Source organism: Aedes albopictus, chromosome 1, assembly GCF_035046485.1.
Source record: "Aedes albopictus strain Foshan chromosome 1, AalbF5, whole genome shotgun sequence".
In the NCBI taxonomy this organism is placed as follows: domain Eukaryota; kingdom Metazoa; phylum Arthropoda; class Insecta; order Diptera; family Culicidae; genus Aedes; species Aedes albopictus.
This window is the reverse complement of record NC_085136.1, coordinates 238,120,944-238,141,088: the sequence shown is the minus strand read 5'-3', so window position 1 is coordinate 238,141,088 and position 20,145 is coordinate 238,120,944. Positions and strand designations below refer to the sequence as shown.

General features: G+C 41.6%; 1 protein-coding gene across 1 annotated transcript; it reads left to right on the top strand.

The window, feature by feature from the left end:
* The first annotated feature begins 328 nt into the window (after nt 1-328).
* LOC134291348 (uncharacterized) lies at nt 329-7,247 on the top strand. Its single transcript, XM_062858982.1, has 2 exons — nt 329-1,187; nt 5,807-7,247. Exon 2 carries the CDS (start codon nt 5,814-5,816, stop codon nt 7,245-7,247), a length of 1,434 nt encoding a protein of 477 aa, XP_062714966.1. The 5' UTR covers nt 329-1,187; nt 5,807-5,813.
* The last annotated feature ends 12,898 nt before the right edge of the window (nt 7,248-20,145 follow it).

Here is a 20,145-nt window from a genome sequence, read left to right as displayed (position 1 = left end):
TAAAAGAACCATCAATTATGCGAATGAAACTTGATCATGATTGTACAAAATGCTTAAAACCACGTCTGCTTGTTTTTCATCCACAGTTAAAAGTAATGCTTCGATTTTTATGAAATTTGGCACAAATAATAAACCTACACCAAAGAGTTCTCAGTCAATTATTTGGCCAATTTTACCAATTCATTACAGAGCTACAGGCGTACTTCTGTGTCCCGATTATTGTGGATACAGGCTTTGTTAGGCTTACATTATCACATGTTAAACATCAAATATGTTCATTTTTATTTTGCAGTGCTAGAATATAGACTTTTACTGGTACACTGTCATGAAAAAATAGTCATATATAGTTATGGACATCCCTAGGCTCTACCCACGATGTTCAGGTATCCGCCTATCGTGGACTAGATGCTGACAAAGCAGTATCACCCTTGGAGACACTGAGCATAACCCCCATACCAGAATACCCTTTGGACTCCGAGCATATTGATGACACGATAAATCGATACCGGCGCACAGTAACACCGACCATCCAACGCAACCCAGAACAACCAGGCCAGTTGCCATCCGGTGAACTTTTGCTGACATCGAGAAAGCATCGAACTCAATCGGAGGACACAGGTGTGCCCTCGGTCTGGTCTGGCTCGATCAGTCAGTTGGAAGTGAACGTTTGAATCGATAGGTCTAATAGTCAGTTGAAAGCCCTTCTGGCCCAGTATAAGTGTTAGGAAGTGTGAAATGTAAAATTATAAACAAGAACATAATAAAAGTGATGGGATTAGGGTAAATTTGAAACAAGTAGTTTTTTAAAAACCCTAATGTGAAGTCCCGTCCATTTTTGGCGCAGTCGTACGGAACACTCTACGTGCAGTGCTAGTTTTTGGAAGACAATCTAGTGACAAAACCCGATCCGTGGTAATTGGACAGTAGTGCGAAAACCGAAAATTAGTGTCGAATTGACGACATCGGACGTGCCGGTAACCAAGGACTAAAAGTGTAACTGACTTGCGCAGGATTCAGCATTAAGTAGACGCTTAGCCCAACCCGTGGCGAAGCAAGAAACTAGTGACTATCTCCAGTGATCATCAGGAACCAGGCTCTTGGAAACCATCCCTCAACCCGTAGGTGATTTGCGCCGCCCGACACGAAAACTGCATCGGTGGGTTTCAACCCTTTAAGAGTGTCGAACCGTGAGTAAACAACTTTTCTTTTCCCAACCTCTCTATCATTTTGTATGCGTAGATTTAATCCCGTTCCTAAAGTTAAGCCTCTCAGGTACCACGAAAGAAACATGGAACAAGTTAATTTACAGGCAATATTTGACCAAATACAAAACTTGGAGCACAGACTTGGTGCTCTTCAAGTCGAAAACAATAATTTACAGCAGCAACAGCAACAGTTGCAACAACAGCGGCAAGCCCCCGTCGTGGAGGACCGTCGCACGGACTTCTTTCGAATTCCAGACCCCATAAGAATGATCCCATCATTCGACGGGAATAAAAGACAGCTCAGTCATTGGCTTGATACAGCAAGACGAGCTTTGAATTTATGCCGACCACACGTCGCACCGGATTTATTTGCCGTGTACGAACAAGCGGTGATCAACAAAATCGAGGGCAAAGCCCGCGATATGATATGTGTAAACGGAAACCCCACTACCTTCGACGAAGTAGCGGAAATCCTACAAAGTGTCTACGGTGATCGCAATAATATTGCTACATACCAGACACAATTATGGTCACTTAAAATGACCGAATCATTACATATTTACTATAAGAAAACAAAGGAAATAATGGTTAATATGAAGTCTTTGGCAAAGCAGAATCCAACTTATGCAAACCATTGGGACGCTATTAATCATTTCCTTGAACAAGAATGTTTAGCAGCATTTATTAACGGCCTTAGTAAACCCTACTTTGGGTATGCTCAAACAGCACAACCCAGTGATTTGGAGAATGCATACGCATTCCTGTGTCGGTTCCAAAACGCTGAGAAGACGAAGTCCCACACACAAGCTGCATTCGACCAACAGCCCCATGGTAGCAAAAATTTCAAATCTTCCAATAAACCATTTAGCAAGCAATCAGACACCCCATCTACACGACACAAACCGCTATCCGACAGACAGAAAATGACACACATGGAAGTAGACCCGTCGTTACGTTCCAGAGTTTACAATCATGACGCTGAACAGAAAAACGACGACGATACACATGACACACATAGCGAAGACGATAGTGAAGACGAAGTCAGTGAACAAAGTGTAAATTTTCAGATAGGCCTCGATCCGAGATCGTTGACTTAAATGCAATCAACGGACTTCCCTACGTAATAATGAACATTTGTGGTAAGGACGCAAATATACTTGTGGATAGTGGATCAAACAAAAATTTCATTTCGCCCAGCCTGATTCCAAAATCAAAACAGCTAAAATGCAAAACCCTCAAAATTTCTAATAGCTCAGGACGGCATGCGGCCGATCAAAAATTCATCACGACAATTTTTGGCCTCAAGCAAAAAGTTACCTTCTACCTTTTAAATTTCCACAATTTTTTTGACGGAATCCTTGGATACGAAACCCTCTCCGACATCGAAGCACTGATCGACGTGAACAACCACAAAATAATCCTTCCCCACAAAACAATCCCGATGCAAATTAGGAAATTAGGCCCTTCGCAGATTACGCTGACAGAGAACTCTACGCGAATGATCAAACTACCCGTTTTACAGAATAATGGCAACGTTTACCTCCCTAACGACATACAAATTGCCAACGCTGTAATCCCTTCTGGGTTGTACCAAGCAGAAAATGGTTTTGTAAACGCTCCAATAAGAAACTTTGGCAAATCTGTCACCTTCCATTGGACAAAGCCAGCAAAAACTATTCAAGTAGCAGAAGTTAACAATATGAATTCACATCATTCTTATCAAGCGTCTCACATACCCTCTTCTGAATTGGAAACAATGATTAGAATAAATCATCTCAACAACGAAGAAAAATCTGCATTACTGAAAATCCTTTCTAAAAATTCCAAAATTTTTCATAATGATTCAGAAAAGTTGTCTTGCACTTCTGCAATTCAACATCGAATAAAAACTACAGATGATATTCCAGTTCATACCAAAACGTACCGATACCCTCATGTCCATAAAGCTGAAGTGGAGAAGCAAATCAACGAAATGTTGGAGGACGGTATTATTCAAAATTCTATTTCCCCCTGGACATCTCCAATCTGGATTGTTCCAAAAAAACTGGATGCAAGCGGAAAAAAGAAATGGCGTGTCGTCATAGACTACCGCAAATTAAATGAAAAGACTGTCGATGATAAATTCCCCATCCCGCGAATTGAAGAAATCCTTGACAGGCTCGGCCGTAGTACCTATTTTACTACACTGGATCTTAAATCTGGATTCCACCAGATTGAGGTACATCCAAAAGACAGGCCGAAAACTGCTTTCAGTACAGAGAAAGGGCACTTCGAATTCATCCGCATGCCCTTTGGATTAAAAAACGCGCCAGCAACTTTTCAGCGCGTAATGAACCACATTCTTGGAAATCTCATTGGAAATTGTTGCCTAGTTTACCTAGACGACATTATTATTTTTGGTAGCTCGTTACAGCACCACATCGATAACCTTAACAAAGTGCTTCAACGGCTTGCTCAAGCCAACCTTAAAATTCAATTTGACAAATGTGAATTTCTTCAGAAACAATGTGAATTTTTGGGGCACATAGTAACCCAAGATGGCATTAAACCCAATCCAAATAAAATTGAAAAAATCCTTAATTGGCCAATCCCAAAAACAACTACTCAAATCAAAGGCTTCCTAGGACTTCTTGGATACTACAGAAAATTTATTCGAGATTTTGCAAAATTAACGAAACCTCTAACCAGGTGCTTGAAAAAAGATACAAAAATTGTCCACAACGAAGAATTTATTAGTTGTTTTAATGATTGCAAACAGTTACTAACGAGCGACCCTATTCTAAAATACCCCGACTTCAATGGAAAATTCATTCTTGAAACTGACGCAAGCGACTTTGCTTTAGGAGCCGTTTTGTCTCAGAAATTCGAAGATGGCAAAGAGCATCCCGTTGCATATGCCTCTAGAACGCTGAATCAAGCAGAATGCAACTATTCTGCCACGGAAAAAGAATTGTTGGCCATTGTATGGGCAACGAAACATTTTAGACCATATATTTACGGAACCTCTTTCGAAATTCGAACCGACCACAAACCACTTGTGTGGCTCCGGCAGAAAAATGATCTGAACAGGAGACTTTTACACTGGAAACTAGCTCTCGAAGAGCTCGAATTTGAAATCAAGTATAAGAAAGGTACTCTAAACGCTAATGCAGATGCACTGTCTCGTATTAACCCTGAGGATAAAACAGAAGTAAACGCCAACTCTACCTCCAGCGATGACATGACACAACACTCCGCGGACACTGACGATAACGACTTCATCCCGTCAACGGAAAGACCCCTTAACGGATTTGGAAATCAGATTGTACTTTTAGAGACAGATGAAGATAGTCGTGAATCCTTGACCCCATTTAAAAACTTCCACAGAATAACTATAAAGAAGGTACATTTTGGTCCAGCAGCCCTGATCAATATTCTTAAGGAATACGCTTCGACGAAATGCGCTACCGGTCTTTATTGTAGCGAAAGTATCCCTAATAGGCTGCAAACTATTTATAAAACTTACTTTTCAAGAGCAAAATCATTAAAAATTTTCTGGACACAAAGATTGTTAGAAGACGTAACAGATGAGCTGGAACAGGACCTGATCATCGAACGGCAACACAACGCGAACCACAGAGGTATCATTGAGACAAAGGCACACATCTCAAGAAGGTACTTTTTCCCAGGAATGAAGAGCAAAATTTCAAAGTTCATCAACATCTGCAAACTTTGTCAAAAGGCTAAGTATGAAAGGCGACCATATAAACAAAAATTCCAATTAACAGCAACACCATCCAGGCCGTTGCAAATTGTTCATATGGATATATTCATAATCAGAAATAGAAATTATCTAACACTTTGTGATAAGTTCTCCAGACTAACAATGGCTATCCCAATTAAAACACGGAATACTATACACATTCTAAGAGCACTAACCCACTTCTTCGCTAACGTTGGAAAACCTTCCTTTCTCGTCATGGATCAGGAAGCATCATTTACCTCAACAACAGTTAAAGAATTCCTCGAGGAAAACGATGTAGAGTACCATTATACGAGTGTTGGACAATCCTCTTCGAATGGTACTGTGGAAATCGTCTATAGGACTATTAGAGAATTGCACAACATCTTAAGTATGAAGGATTCAACTAAAGATTTGTCCGAAACGGCAAAAATTAATCTTGCAGTTTCCATATATAATGACTCAATACACTCTCAAACAAAGTTAACTCCAAAAGAGTTATTTTTTGGCTTCAGAAACGAGGACCCTGTCCCCGAAGATCTCGACGAAAGAATAAGACTGAAGGAGGAATTTTACAGGATTTTGTCTCAAAAACAATTAGAGAAAAAACGTTCAGACTTAGAAAAACTGAACATAAACAGAGAAGATCCTGAAAACTTCCTTCCAAATGAAACGGTCTTCGAAAGAAAAAGGAATAACTTGAAGCACCAAGAGAGGTATAGAGAAATACAAGTCAAAGATAATTTAGAGTCAAATATAATCGACGAGAATGGGAGAAAAGTCCACAAAACAAAATTAAAACGTAAACGTAAAACTTAATTTCGACGTAGAACTAATTGCACCTTTTTGTCTTCTTTCCCTTCTTCTCCTGTCATTTCAGCTCGAAGATGACACACAAACACCCGATACTTTTTTGTCTTACAATTATGATGTTTTTCAATCCTATTTACTCTGCTTACTTGGAAATCCTTGAACTTAATGAAAATCCCGGTATAGTTGCGTTCAAGACTAATTCAGTCTTTATAAAAGAAGGATCTCACACACTATTCCATAGATTTAATTTATTTTCCTTTACCGTCGTTCTCAAGCAGTATGAATCCATTATTTTGAACATTGAAGAAAACCCAAAGATAGCAGAACTAGTTAAAATTCTTAAACAAAAGCAGAGTCAGGCTTATTTTATCCTTGAAAATTTAACCGCTAGAAGTAGAAAAACAAAACGATCTCTTAATTTTCTTGGGTCCACCTTAAAAATGATTACAGGGAATCTCGATAATGAAGATTTGTTAAAAATAGAAAACCAACTTGAAATTCTTAAAAATTCAAATAACCTTTTAGTAACAGAGAATAATGAACAAATTCAAATTAATAAATTGTTTGAGGAAAGGATTAACAATATTACTAAACAAGCTTATAGACAGTCTAGGGAAATAGATAGCATCATTAAACAGACAAGACTGAGCTTAGACAGACCTGTCGAATGGGAACATCTCCTGCACCTACACAACATCATCTTCAACATCGACATGATCAACCAGCAGCTGTCTACAATTTTCGAGGCCATTCAGTTGTCCAAGTTGGGTTTAATTTCAAAGGCTTTCTTACAACCATCAGAGCTAGAATTTGCAACGAATCTGTTGGAGTCACAAGGCGTGGTGATTAACAGCTATGACCAAGTTTATGAGTTTTTGGAACCCATAGCATTCCACAATAACTCAGACATAATCCTACTCATAAAAATTCCTAAATTCAGGCAAGGAGAATTTGTGCAACTCCAAATAGAAGCCATTCCACGACAGTTTAAAATCATACCGATAAATGCAACAAAAGCCATTGTTGGTAACAATGAGTCTTACCTAATTTCCCATCCATGCATGAACATCGAGCGTAGCATCATCTGCGACGTCCAGATCTTGTTTAACACTTCAAATGACGGATGCTTACATGAGTTACTAAGAGGAAATACGGGTAATTGTACCTTCATTAGATCTCCAATGAAACCTGACACAAAGGAAATCGAGAATCTCGGACTGTTAGTTAAAAACTCTGTTGATCCGACTTCGATGCAAAACAGTTGTGGATATGGTCCGAGGAATTTAACAGGAACGTTTCTCATATCATTTAGAGATTGTTCCATCACCCTCAACGGAAAAACCTTTACCAGCAAAACATTCAGAGGAGAATCCAGACCTGTCATCTTACCCCTACATTCAGTTAGCGTAGATGAGTCACAGGCAGAACCAGAATCCATTGACTATATGGAACAACTGCACATTAGGAATCGTCATAAGCTGGAGCACTTAGAAACAGCAAACACCTAAAGTGCTCAACATAGTAGGAATAGTTCTCATCACATGCTTCGTAGCAGTAATTTTCGCTTTTCTTACGAGAGAAGTTCGTAAACTCAAAATGAAGCTGACAATACGGATCCCTGCAAACAATGCGTTGGAAAGCTCTCAAACAATATTGAACCGAGACGGTTCAAACTAAGGCGGGGGAAGTTATGGACATCCCTAGGCTCTACCCACGATGTTCAGGTATCCGCCTATCGTGGACTAGATGCTGACAAAGCAGTATCACCCTTGGAGACACTGAGCATAACCCCCATACCAGAATACCCTTTGGACTCCGAGCATATTGATGACACGATAAATCGATACCGGCGCACAGTAACACCGACCATCCAACGCAACCCAGAACAACCAGGCCAGTTGCCATCCGGTGAACTTTTGCTGACATCGAGAAAGCATCGAACTCAATCGGAGGACACAGGTGTGCCCTCGGTCTGGTCTGGCTCGATCAGTCAGTTGGAAGTGAACGTTTGAATCGATAGGTCTAATAGTCAGTTGAAAGCCCTTCTGGCCCAGTATAAGTGTTAGGAAGTGTGAAATGTAAAATTATAAACAAGAACATAATAAAAGTGATGGGATTAGGGTAAATTTGAAACAAGTAGTTTTTTAAAAACCCTAATGTGAAGTCCCGTCCATTTTTATATATCCCATATTTAGCGTGTAATAGTGCCTTGAACTTTTCGCATTTTTTCCTGCCGCACCCTGTAGATTCTCATCTTCTCCAGGACACCAACAACCACTATCGGAAAGAATTGCATTTTCTCCGTCCAGTAGTGGTTGTACATTGCGTCGGAGAGATAAAGGCGTGGTTCCGGCAAGTAATTTCGCTTTTTTGAAATGTAAGCACTGATATATTAAGAGCGTACACTCTCTATACAGCAAATCTGCATTAAAAACAATAAAACAAAAAGAAATATGTCTGTGTGCCAAAGGGTTTAAGTAAAAAAGGTTAGAAAACAAAAAAAACATTAAAAGGCTAATAGACAAAAAGTCGAAACAGGCTTCAAATGACACTAGTTTACAAAATAAAACGAAAGTCGTGAACTTCTATGAACGACCAAAAATTTTGAAGTACAATTTATTATTTATTACTGATTTCAAAACCGTGCTTCGAAAAATTTAAAGTAGAGCAGTTTTTGAGTTTTAGCTCAAAATCGAGTTTAACAACTTTTTAAAATACGGAATTTACTGAAATTCAAATATGTAGTGTTTTGTTCAACCAATTTTAAATCTTTTTCCGTTAATTAAAAGCTGAATATAATATCATTCGATCATCTGAATGCAGGTTTTGCGTCAGATTGATGAAATTCAAGATATTGGCGAGTTTTAGGGACGATCTCCTTAAATTTTAGCATAATTTCCAAAAATATATGAAGAAATGTATTTTTTTCAATAAGAAAAAAACAATTTAAAAATTGTTTCTCAACGTTTATTTGACATATCATATGTAGGCGAATTACAGTAAGAAATTCAGATTAATTGGAGCATGGATTACGGAGAATGAGATGTGTGAAGAGAGCAACTTTGCTTAAAAATTGAACAAAAGTCGATTTCAAATCATCAACCTTGCATGACAAGTCGAAAAAAAAAATCCGCTCTACTGTAATTTTTTTCCTTCGCGTTTTCGAACTCAGGGCATGATTCTACATCAAAAATGATTATCAGCTTATCGAGTTCAAAAATGCTATAAACTAGTGTAATCAAACATAATATGCTGCATGAAAATTCTCTCTTTTTAAAAAATGTAGGTAGGACCTTTTGTCTCTACATATTTTACTTAATTTGTGACCTTACGTCGCAGATATCGAAGCTCCAAAAAGATATAGAGAACATCCAGCTTGTCAGTAAAAAACAAATCGATCATCTCCGAAGTAAACTGGATGATTGCGACCGGCTTGAAAGCCAGGCTGCTGCTCGGAACTTACTATTGGACCGGTTAGGCGAAAATCTCGAGCTGATTGAAACAGGGGCGAAACTGGCAAGTACTTGTTCGAATACCGTTAACGCGTGCAGACTAGCTGTCAATAAGGTACCCTATTCCGAAGGCGAAAATGTTCGTGCGATTGTGGGAAGTGTCTTCACGTTTCTCGGTATGGATCGTCTACAGAACAACGTGACCAGCTGTTTTCGCTTAAAAGTGAAACCTTCGAAATGGGCAGACCGTGCCATCAGCCCAACTATCGTAGTTGTCTTTGACAACAAAGCTTCCAGAGATGCTGTTCTCCGAAGATACTTCGAGAAGCACAAGGATGCCAACCTGTCGAAACTTCGGAACGTCCCACCACTCGAATACCGGTTCACGATTAACGAGGTCCTATCGTTGCAAACCTTCCGAATCCGAAATCTGGCATTGCGTCTAAAACAGCAGAATCTAGTGAAATCAGTCTTCATCCGAAACGATTCCGTATCCATACTGCTGCCAAATGAAAAGAAATATGTCCCAATCGGCAGTGTGGAGCAGCTCATACGGCTTACCGGATCGAACCCAAACAACTCCTCTATCTTTTTTGATGCAGTTTCTGCAGATGCATCCGCTTCCTCTTCCTGCTAACAACTCTACGCTGACGCTCCCTCACGACTCCCACTACCAAATGACAAGACCCAACTTCCCTAACCTACGCATCGGCCATCTGAACGTCAGAGGCCTCGAACATCACATCGACGGTGTAAAACTTCTTTTGGACAATAGTCAGTACCACTTCTTCGCCGTGACTGAGACCAAGCTCAAATCATCTGCCCCTGTAGGTCCCGTTCGCATTCCAGCATATAATTTCATCAAACACTCGTTGCCAGCTGGTCGAGGCCGCGGCACAAAGTCTTGTGGTGGCGTAGGAATATACGTTAAAAAAGGACTGAAAGCAACCCCGGTCATCAGGTCTACACATGACGCCTCTCTCCCGATAGCTGCGAGGGTCGAATATCTCGTAATCCAAGTTAAGGTTAATGATCTCAATCTAGGAGTCTGCGTCCTCTACAATCCATCGTGTTCCAACCAACACTTCAGTCAATGCTACGAGAAGGTTCTGATCGAGATGTTGGATTTCGGTTTTGACCGGATGTACGTAGTAGGAGATTTCAACATTAACGTTGCAGCATCTGTCGTCTCAAGTAACCTAGCAGCACTGCGGCAAATCAACGAGTCATTCAACTTATCTGTTCTACCTACGGGCGCTACAAGAATAACAGATACATCATCGTCAACTATCGACCTTCTCATCACCGACTGTCCCCAACTAATCAAAAAATCGAAAGCGGTCCCCACAACTATATCTGACCACGAACTAGTCTTTCTCCTGGCAGACATCAGAGTCCGGAGCCCACCCCCACAGGCAGTACGTGTTAGGAATTTCCGGAACATCGATACGTTAAGGCTACAAGGCGACTTCCAAGCGATTGACTGGCAACGGTACTACGGCTCAACCGATGTCAACGCGAAAACCGAACTGCTGACTTCCGAACTGGAAAGCCTACTACAAGTACACGCTCCCGAGAGAACCATCCTCGTTAGAGACAAACGTACCCCGTGGATCACGTCGGAGATCAAACAAGCGATAGAGCTAAGGAACCTTGCCTTCAAGCTGTATTCGCGTAATCCAAACAGAACAAGAGGTGATGTACAGTGGCAGGAGTTTATCAGGAAGCGCGACAGAGCAAGCTCACTAATCTTCGAGGCCAAAAAACGATACGCCGAGCTTCATTTTGACCACAACCTTCCTGCCAAAAAGCTGTGGTGCAACCTCAGAAGAGAGGGCATCCACAACTCGACGAAGCAGTGTTCTCCCTCTGATGAAGTTGACGTAGATGAGCTTAACAGGTTTTTCTCGGATGGACATCGCCAGCTTCAGAGTAGGAACCAAAACTGTACATCAACAGAGCCGCTTCATCGGACAGCCGTTGACCATGGAGCAATGGAGTTCAATTTTCGTAACACGAACACTGAAGAAGTATGCCGGAAGATATTTGAGATTCAGACGAATGCCGCTGGCTCCGACAACATTCCAATATCTTTTATCAAAATGATGTGTCCCTTCATCCTTCCGCTGTTTTGCCATCTCTTCAACACAATTATCGAAACTCACACCTTTCCGTCTCTGTGGAAAACCGCCATCGTTACGCCGATACCGAAAACATCCAATCCTACAACGCCGAAGGATTTCCGCCCCATCAGCGTTCTGCCTGCAGTCTCGAAAGTGTTAGAGAAGATCCTGCTTGGTCAGATTTCTGAACACATGGATAACCCGAATTTTTCACTAGCATTCAACTGCGTGGATCACCGCATGCTACGCACCAAACTCAACGAAGAATTTCTATTCTCCCGAACTGCATGTGACCTGGTATCATCATTTCTAGGAGAACGACACCAGAGGGTTCGTGTTGGTGATAAGATGTCTGCTGTTCGCGAGGTTACCGACGGAACGCCCCAAGGCTCCTGCCTAAGCGCCCTCCTCTTTAGCCTATATATCAACAATCTCCCTACCACTCTGAAATGTAACTATCAGCTTTACGCTGATGACCTCCAGATCTACATATCTGGACCCATCGACAACATCGATCGTCTGGTACGTATCATCAACGAAGACCTAAATGCGATTGCACAGTGGGCAAAACAAAACCGGTTGTATCCAAACCCAAAGAAAACCCAGATGATCGTTTTCAGTAAGACTGGGACAGTCAGACCTCAAACAGATGTAGTGTTTGATGGAGAGGTTATTCCGCCATCCAACAGAGTGGTTAACCTCGGCCTTCACCTTGACAACAATTTGACCTGGTCCCACCAAGTCAATACGGTGGTACAAAAGGTCTATAACACTCTTAGAACTTTTCGACGTTTCGCTGCCGTTCTTTCCATGCCAACCCGACATAAACTGGTGATTGTGCCTATTTTCACTTACTGTGATATAGTCTACTATCATGGCCTTTCTGCAGCACTCAAGCTTCAACTCCACCGATGCTTCAAGTCTGCTGTACGGTTTGTGTACAACCTACGTCGTCGTGATTCAACGGGCACCGTACGGAATAGCATCTTGGGACACGACCTGCCAGCCAATTACCACCTGCGAACCTGTTGTTTTATGAAGCAGGGATATGATGGTAACCTACCAGGATACATCCAAGATCATCTTGTGCATGGTCAGATGGAACGAACCCGTTCCCTTATCATCCCGAGGCACACAACATCGAGCGGCAAAAGTTTGATTGTCGCTGGAGCCGCCTGCTGGAACAACCTACCGACAGATGTTAAGCAGAAGCCTACAATTACGACCTTCAAGACAGCCGTGAAACGGCTTGCGCAAAATCCAAATTAAACAGTATTTTACTATTCAACTTTCACTATCCATTGATATATTGTTAATTTGTTTCATTTTGTTCTAACGTAGCTAAATTTGTTATTTTTTATGTATCCTAAGTAATATTAAAATAAGTAAGTTTCCTTGACCTCATTTAAAGTGTATACTGGCAGGTTATCGTTTTTAATAAAATCACAAATTACAAATTAAATTAAATTACTTTTTTTCGACCTACTATACATTGCAAAAAAAAAATATCAAAAGTAAAATTCAATTAAAATTAGTAGGGACAAAAGGTCTTACCTACATATTTTGAAAGAAGAAAGAATTTTCACCCAGCATATTATGCTTTATTTATTTCTTGCCTGTTCCGACTTTTTGTCCTTTGGCCTTTCGATATTTTGGTTTTCTATTCTCATCCCGAACAGAGGGAAAAAGCTCAATAATAGCATATTTTGATATGGAGAACAAAAACTGATATTTGTTTGTTAGAGATAAGAGGTAAAAGTACTGAAACAAATATCTCAATTTTACTCCTGGAACATCATCACCATAGCACATTTAGCTCTTGGTAAGATCTAACCAATAGCAGTGAGCTATTTGATTGATCTTCAAATATCATATTTTGCTATTGGTCAGATGGTTCAAGAACAAATTTTTGCTATTATTTTCAGTACTTTTACCTCTTATCTCAAACAAACCAATATCACATTTTGATCGTCAGTACTTGAACTCTGCCCGGGATCACTTAATATATTTGGCAACAAGACGTATTCCGTTTTTTTACCTGAATGGCGAAGAGAATGTAGGCACGGAGGGCTTCGTGGCCGTGCGGCTAGAGGCGTCAGTCATCTAGGCGTTTCGTAAGCCTCGGAGTGTGGGTTCGATTCCCGCTCCAGTCGGGGAAAACTTTTCGTCAAACGGAAAATTCTCCACTGGGCCACTGGGTGTTATGTGGGTTGTCCGTTGTCATATGTTAGTGCTTGTTCAGTCTGTACAACCTCTGGTTGAAGACGGTGTAGTGTCTTTTTTTAACTCCCACGCTGAGGGAAGTTAAGGTGAAACGGGACGCCGTGTTATTTTTCCTATCTTGCCTCTCTTTCTAACAATTTGCCTCGCGATTTTGAAGACGGTAATCTCGAGTTCTATCGCACTGAAGATACTGAAAACCAATCAGCATATGCACTGCAAGTGAGCATACACAATGATAGGTTTTTGTTGCAAAATATGAAGTAGAATCTGAGATTACCATCTTAGAAGCAACAGAGCAATGGCGGATATTTCCTCGACCGTCCCGTTCGTCCTTAAGGATGCTATCCACCAGCTCAAAAACAACAAAGCGGCTGGTAAGGACGGTATCGCAGCAGAACTCATCGAGATGGGCCCGGAAAAGTTGGCCACCTGTCTGCACCAGTTAGTAGTTAAGATCTGGGAAACCGAACAACTACCGGAGGAGTGGAAGGAAGGTATAATCTGTCCCATCCATAAGAAAGACGACAAGTTAATGTGTGAAAACTTTCGAGCAATCACCATTTTAAATGCCGCCTACAAAGTGCCATACCAGATCATCTTCCGTCGTCTTTCACCTAAAGTAAATGAGTTCGTAGGAAGTTACCAAGCCGGTTTCATCGACGGCCGGTCGACAACGAACCAGATCTTCACCATACGGCAAATCCTCCAGAAATGCCGTGAATACCAGGTCCCAACGCACCACCTGTTCATCGACTTCAAAGAGGCATACGACAGTATCGACCGCACAGAGTTATTGAAAATTATGGACGAGAACAGCTTTCTCGGGAAGCTTACCAGACTGATAAGAGCAACGATGGACGGTGTGCAGAACAGCGTAAGGATTTCGGGTGAGCTATCCAGTTCATTCGAATCTCGACGGGGACTACGACAAAGTGATGGACTTTCCTGCCTACTATTCAATATCGCCCTGGAAGGTGTTATGCGACGAGCCGAGCTCAACAGCCGGGGTACAATCTTCACGAAATCCGGCCAATTTGTCTGTTTTGCGGATGACATGGATATTATTGCCAGAACATTTGGAACGGATTCAGACACGAATGCCACATAAGTGGTAAAGTGTCTTAAATATTAATAAAAATAATAATAATTTGGAACGGTGGTAGAACAGTACACCCGCCGGAAACGTGAAGCAGCTAAGGTCGGACTGGTGATGAAAGCGGCAAGACAAAGTACATGCTGGTAGGTGGGACTGAGCGAGATAGGACAAGCCTTGGCAGCAATGTTACGATAGACGGGGATACTGTCGAGGTGGTAGAAGAATTAGTCAATCTCGGTTCCTTGCTAACGGCTGACAATAACGTGAGCCGTGAAATACGAAGGCGTATCATCAGTGGAAGTCGTGCCTACTATGGGCTCCAGAAGAAACTGCGGTCAAAAAAGATTCACCCCCGCACCAAATGTACCATGTACAATACGTTAACAAGACCGGTGGTTCTCTACGGACACGAGACATGGACGATGCTCGAGGAGGACCTGCAAGCACTCGGAGTTTTCGAGCGACGGGTGCTAAGGACGATCTTCGACGGCGTGCAGGAGAATGGTGTGTAATGGAGAAGGAAGAACCACGTAGTTAGCTGGCTGCACTTTACGGCGAACCCAGCATCCAGAAAGTGTTCAAGGCTGGAAGGATAGGTGGGCAGGGCATGTTGCAAGTATGCCGGACAACAACCCTGCAAAGTTGGTGTTTGCTTACCATCCGGTTAGTTCAAGAAGGGGTGAAGCGCAGAGAGCACGATGGGCGGACCAGGTGGAGCGTGATCTGGCGAGTGTTGGGCGTGACCGAGGGGAGAGCTGCAGCTGCAAATCGAGTATTATGGCGGCAAATTGTTGATTCAGTATTATCATGAATTTGATGTTAACTAAATAAATGAAAATGAAATGAACGTATACCTTTTTGTTTAATTGCTGGTTGCCCATATTTGACTATTGTTTTTAAAGCAGATTTGATGTATATACAGTGTACGCTCTTAATATATCGGTGCCAACATTTCAAAAAGGCGAAACTGTTTACCGCAACCAAACCTTCATCTCTCCGACGCAATGTACAAGCACTACTGGACGGAGAAAATGCAATTCTTTCCGATAGTGGTTGTTGGTGTCCTGGGAAAGATGAGATACGATCCACAGCTATGGGAGAAAATATTGTGTTGAAGATCAGTTACGACCTTTTCAAATGTTGGTGCTCGCCTTGACTGAGAATAATATGAACATCTATAGACATATGGAATCACAATATAATATACTTTTTATTGAATTTGTAACACCGATGAAATGTTTGTTTTCAATAGGCTCTAAGAACACCTACCGTATATTGACGTAATGACCAATTTTGATGGAAAATGCACACCGATATTTATATGGATGCATACAACCAAATTTCAATATTATTCATGATATTTTTTTTTTGTTATTGATGCCTCATGAGTTAGATTCTGTTGTGCAATGTGGTGTTATTCTATAGAAAACTCGATATTTTAGAGGTTAGGCCCTTTAAAATGGCGTAATTCCAAATTTCGCCCAACGATGATTTTAAAAATTTGTCCAGAGGTGTAGGATAGATAAATAAAGAGAATGGCGTTTTAGGTTTTGATGGTATATTTTATTTTATAATAACGGTAAATGGAGCACCGTGGACTACAGAATGCTACTATACGGCGTAACTTGTTGTAGCGGGAATACTGGAAGAAACAATTTCCCCAATTTTGCACGGCGACCATCATTGCCACAACTGGGGTTTGCGGCCTTCCTCGAACGCCGCGGGATAGTTTACTTGTTCGATGATCGTCATGGGCCAGCAGTCCGGAGCCGGGGAGAGCCAGGACGGGCCTCGCAACCAGCGAGTGGGGTTGAGTTCACTAGAAAAATTGAAAAAAAAACAGGATTCTCGGAGCAGCGATGTGCTTCCAGTGGTCGATACACGTGGTGTTCTGTAGCTTCTTCTTCTTCGGGAATCGAACCCGCCGTCTCCGGATTCGCGATCCATAGCCTTAACCACTAGGCTAACTGGAGATCCCGGTGTTCTGTAGCACTGTACTGGAATCTGACCAGAATCAAGTGTCACCCATTTTTGAATAATACATCATAAGACATACCTCCAAAAAACACAGTTTTGAAAACTTTAACAGTAATTTAAAGGCCTTCTGTTGTGTATAAACTTGCAATAGATGTTTACCTACCATTCTGTACGGAAAACGGATCTAGTTTTGTGTTTTACTTAAAGTTACAGTTAAATTAAAAAAAAAGGGAAAAAGAGAAAAAGTCAACCCAGTTTCCCCTATACAAGGGATCAACCTTTGACTTCGACATCAGAAGGCGAACTCGAATGCCGTCCACCGACTCTGTACGGAGGATGCATCGGCGAAAAAATGGAGCTGAATACTGTCGGTGTCGGGAGAAATCATCAGACGAGGAACTCAAGTTCGTAGAGAATGGATAGCGTAGTGTAGAAAAGATTCCATTACAGCTGAGGATTTGCAGAAGACACTGTCCTGCTTTTGAGTGCCCGCAGATGCTGGAAGAAAAGCTTTGCTTTCGGGATAACTGGACCTTGCAGGTGGTCGAAGATATGAGCGATGTATGCCATAACTTTGCGCTTGGTTATAAGGTTAGCGGGGAGGTTGTCGATCTTCACATCTCACAGAAGATGGAGCGTGGGATCTGATGAACTGGTGTGATGACGAATTCGGAGGAATGATAAATTCTCGAAATGGTGCAAACTTGCCTTCCCATCTGCTATGACAACCATGATTCGCGTCTGGAACCTCGAGTAGTTGGAGTACAGGTTCTGCTGGACAACCGATCCACCCAGGAGCGCGTCGTAAAAGGAGTAGCCGGCCGAGGTATTGCATGACGTGTCGAGGACTACTCCTTCCTTCGTGGCCGTGCTCGCTCCTTGAATAAAACGTGGTGGGGAATGTAGCAGTGTGAAATACAATCATCAGGCTCTGTCACCTTCTTCATAAGGCCATGGTTTTGGTATTCGTGAATGAACTGATCAACTGAGTTCTTTATTGCAGGAACTTTTCCAAGACGGCATTCCAGGCTCAGAAAACTTCGATCGGTGATTGAGCTGAGTTCTCCTAGAACCATTTCAGGATATTCGATCCTCGAGAGGCAAACGATGTAACTTCCTGTCGCATTGCGCGACGTCCTTGCAGCATACAGCTCTTCACAACGGTTATCTTCGGACGAACGAATTGGACCCGATGGAATTGTATCCCTGTTCCTGAATTCATGTAGAACGTCTTCCAATCGATCATCAGCGGTAGAGAGACAGCACAATCGTGCAATGAAGGCAGCCGAACGTGGTAGCAGCGACGGTAGTCTAGGGGCCTGACGACTCCGCCCCTTCTGCTAGTTAGACGTGTAGTTGCCGGTTAAGAAAAGGACTACTAACCCTTATTCAAGGTGTCAAGCGACCCGTGCAGAGGAATAAGTGATCGAGGGAGTGAAAAATATCCTCGATCGTTAGCGGAACCTGTGGGATACCTGGGCATTTCCCTCAGTATTTCGTCCTTTAGGGGGCGTCCATAAATGACGTAGCTTTTTTAAAGCGATTTTTAATACCCTCCTCCCCCCTCGTAGCATTTCGCCACAAATTCAGATACCCCCCTCTATAAATGACGTAGCTTGTTAAACACCCCCCCCCCCCACAGCAAAATTTTCATGTAAAAAAAAATCTCGAACTTAGCTCTGATTTCAGTTTTAACTTGAATGTTATTAGTATATTATAAAAAAAAAAACAATAGCAAGAAAACATTGCCGACTTCTAGGTACAGATCGCCGACATCAAGACCATAGGTGCGACCAGTGGAGATTATCACCAAGGCTAATGACTCAATATCATTTTGCTTGATATCGAAGAACCGGAAATTGATGCTCCCAATACCACCCGCTATGTCCAAACGGAAGTATTATGAAAACCGAATGTACCTCAAATGTTATTCCCTAGGATCGTAGCTTTGGACCTCTAGTTTCTAGTTACTAGACCTCTAGTTTGATTTTTTCCATACAAATATCGAAAAAAGTCATTTTTAGGTCAATTTCGTCCCATATAAAAATGTATGAAAAAAAACCAAGATGGATTATGTTAAACCACACATTTTCTGAATCTAGAGGTCCAAAAATATGGTTCTGACGAATAAATTTTGAGGTACATTCAGGTTTCATAATGCTTCCCTGGTGTCAGGCCATTCGGCCGAAGGTCATTAGGCCGAAGGGCATTCGGCCGAAAGTCATTAGGCCGAATGGTCATTAGGCCGAATGGTCATTAGGCCGAATGGTCATTAGGCCGAATGGTCATCAGGCCGAATGGTCATGGGGTCTTCTTCTTGCCGTTACGTCCCCACTGAGACAAAGCCTGCTTCTCAGCTTAGTGTTCTATGAACACTTCCACAGTTATTAACTGAGAGCTTCCTCTGCAAATGACCATTTTGCATGTGTGTATCGTGTGACAGGCACGAAGATACTTTATTGATGCTGAATCTACTGATATTTTACCCATGAATTTTTCCTTCTTTTAAATATAGGTTGTTCTTTCTAGTATCATTGCTAAAATAGTTTTTGGCGCTGAAACTGCTGATATTCAATTCATAATTTTTTCCTTCTTTAAAACATAGGCTATTCTTTCTAGTTTCATTGTTAAACTAGTTTTTGGCAAAAATTGGTGGTAAAGGTAAAAACAACGGCTAACTTTCAATTCGTCCTGATGACCATTCGGCCTAATGACCTTCGGCCTAATGACCCAGCATCCTCTAGATTGGTTTGAATTCGATCGTGCTAATTTCCTTCCCAGCTCATGAAAAATCAGTTCTTTATCCTTTTCTAATTGATTTTCGTAACTTTTTTGTACATATAAACACAGCCACCACCTAGGCCACCACAAATACGAACCGAACCGTGCAAGAATCATGCTGATCGGTTAATCCGTTCGTGAGTTTTGTTGCCTCAAAGGGACTTCAAACTCATTTTTATATATTACTAGCTGTCCCGGCAAACTTTGTCTTGCCAAGCTGTGGTGGTTTGACAACTGTTGAGGTCATCGCAGCAACGCACTCAAGATTGATTTCATTTTTATCACGCTGAACTTGTTCCCGGCTCATGAAAAATCAGTATTTTCACAATTTTTTTACCTTTTTAAATGATTTTCGTAACTTTCTCTGAACATAAACACAGCCATCGTGAATACGAATCAAACCCTGCATAAGTCATCGTGATCGGTTCACCCGTTCGTGAGTTTTGTTGCCTCAAAGGGACTTCAAACTCATTTTTATATATATATATAGAAGATATAGATATAGACTAGCTGTCCCGGCAAACTTTGTCTTGCCGTCTTGAGGTGGTTTGACAACTGTTGAACTCAAAATAGCACCGCACTCTAGATTAGTTTCAATTCGATCTCCTTCCCAGGTCATGAAAAATCTGCATTTTGTCTATTTTCTTACACTTTTAGTTCATTTTCCTAACTTTTTTTACATATAAACACAGCCACCATGAATACGAATCTAACCATGCAAGATTCATTCTGATCGGTGTAGCCGTTCGTGACT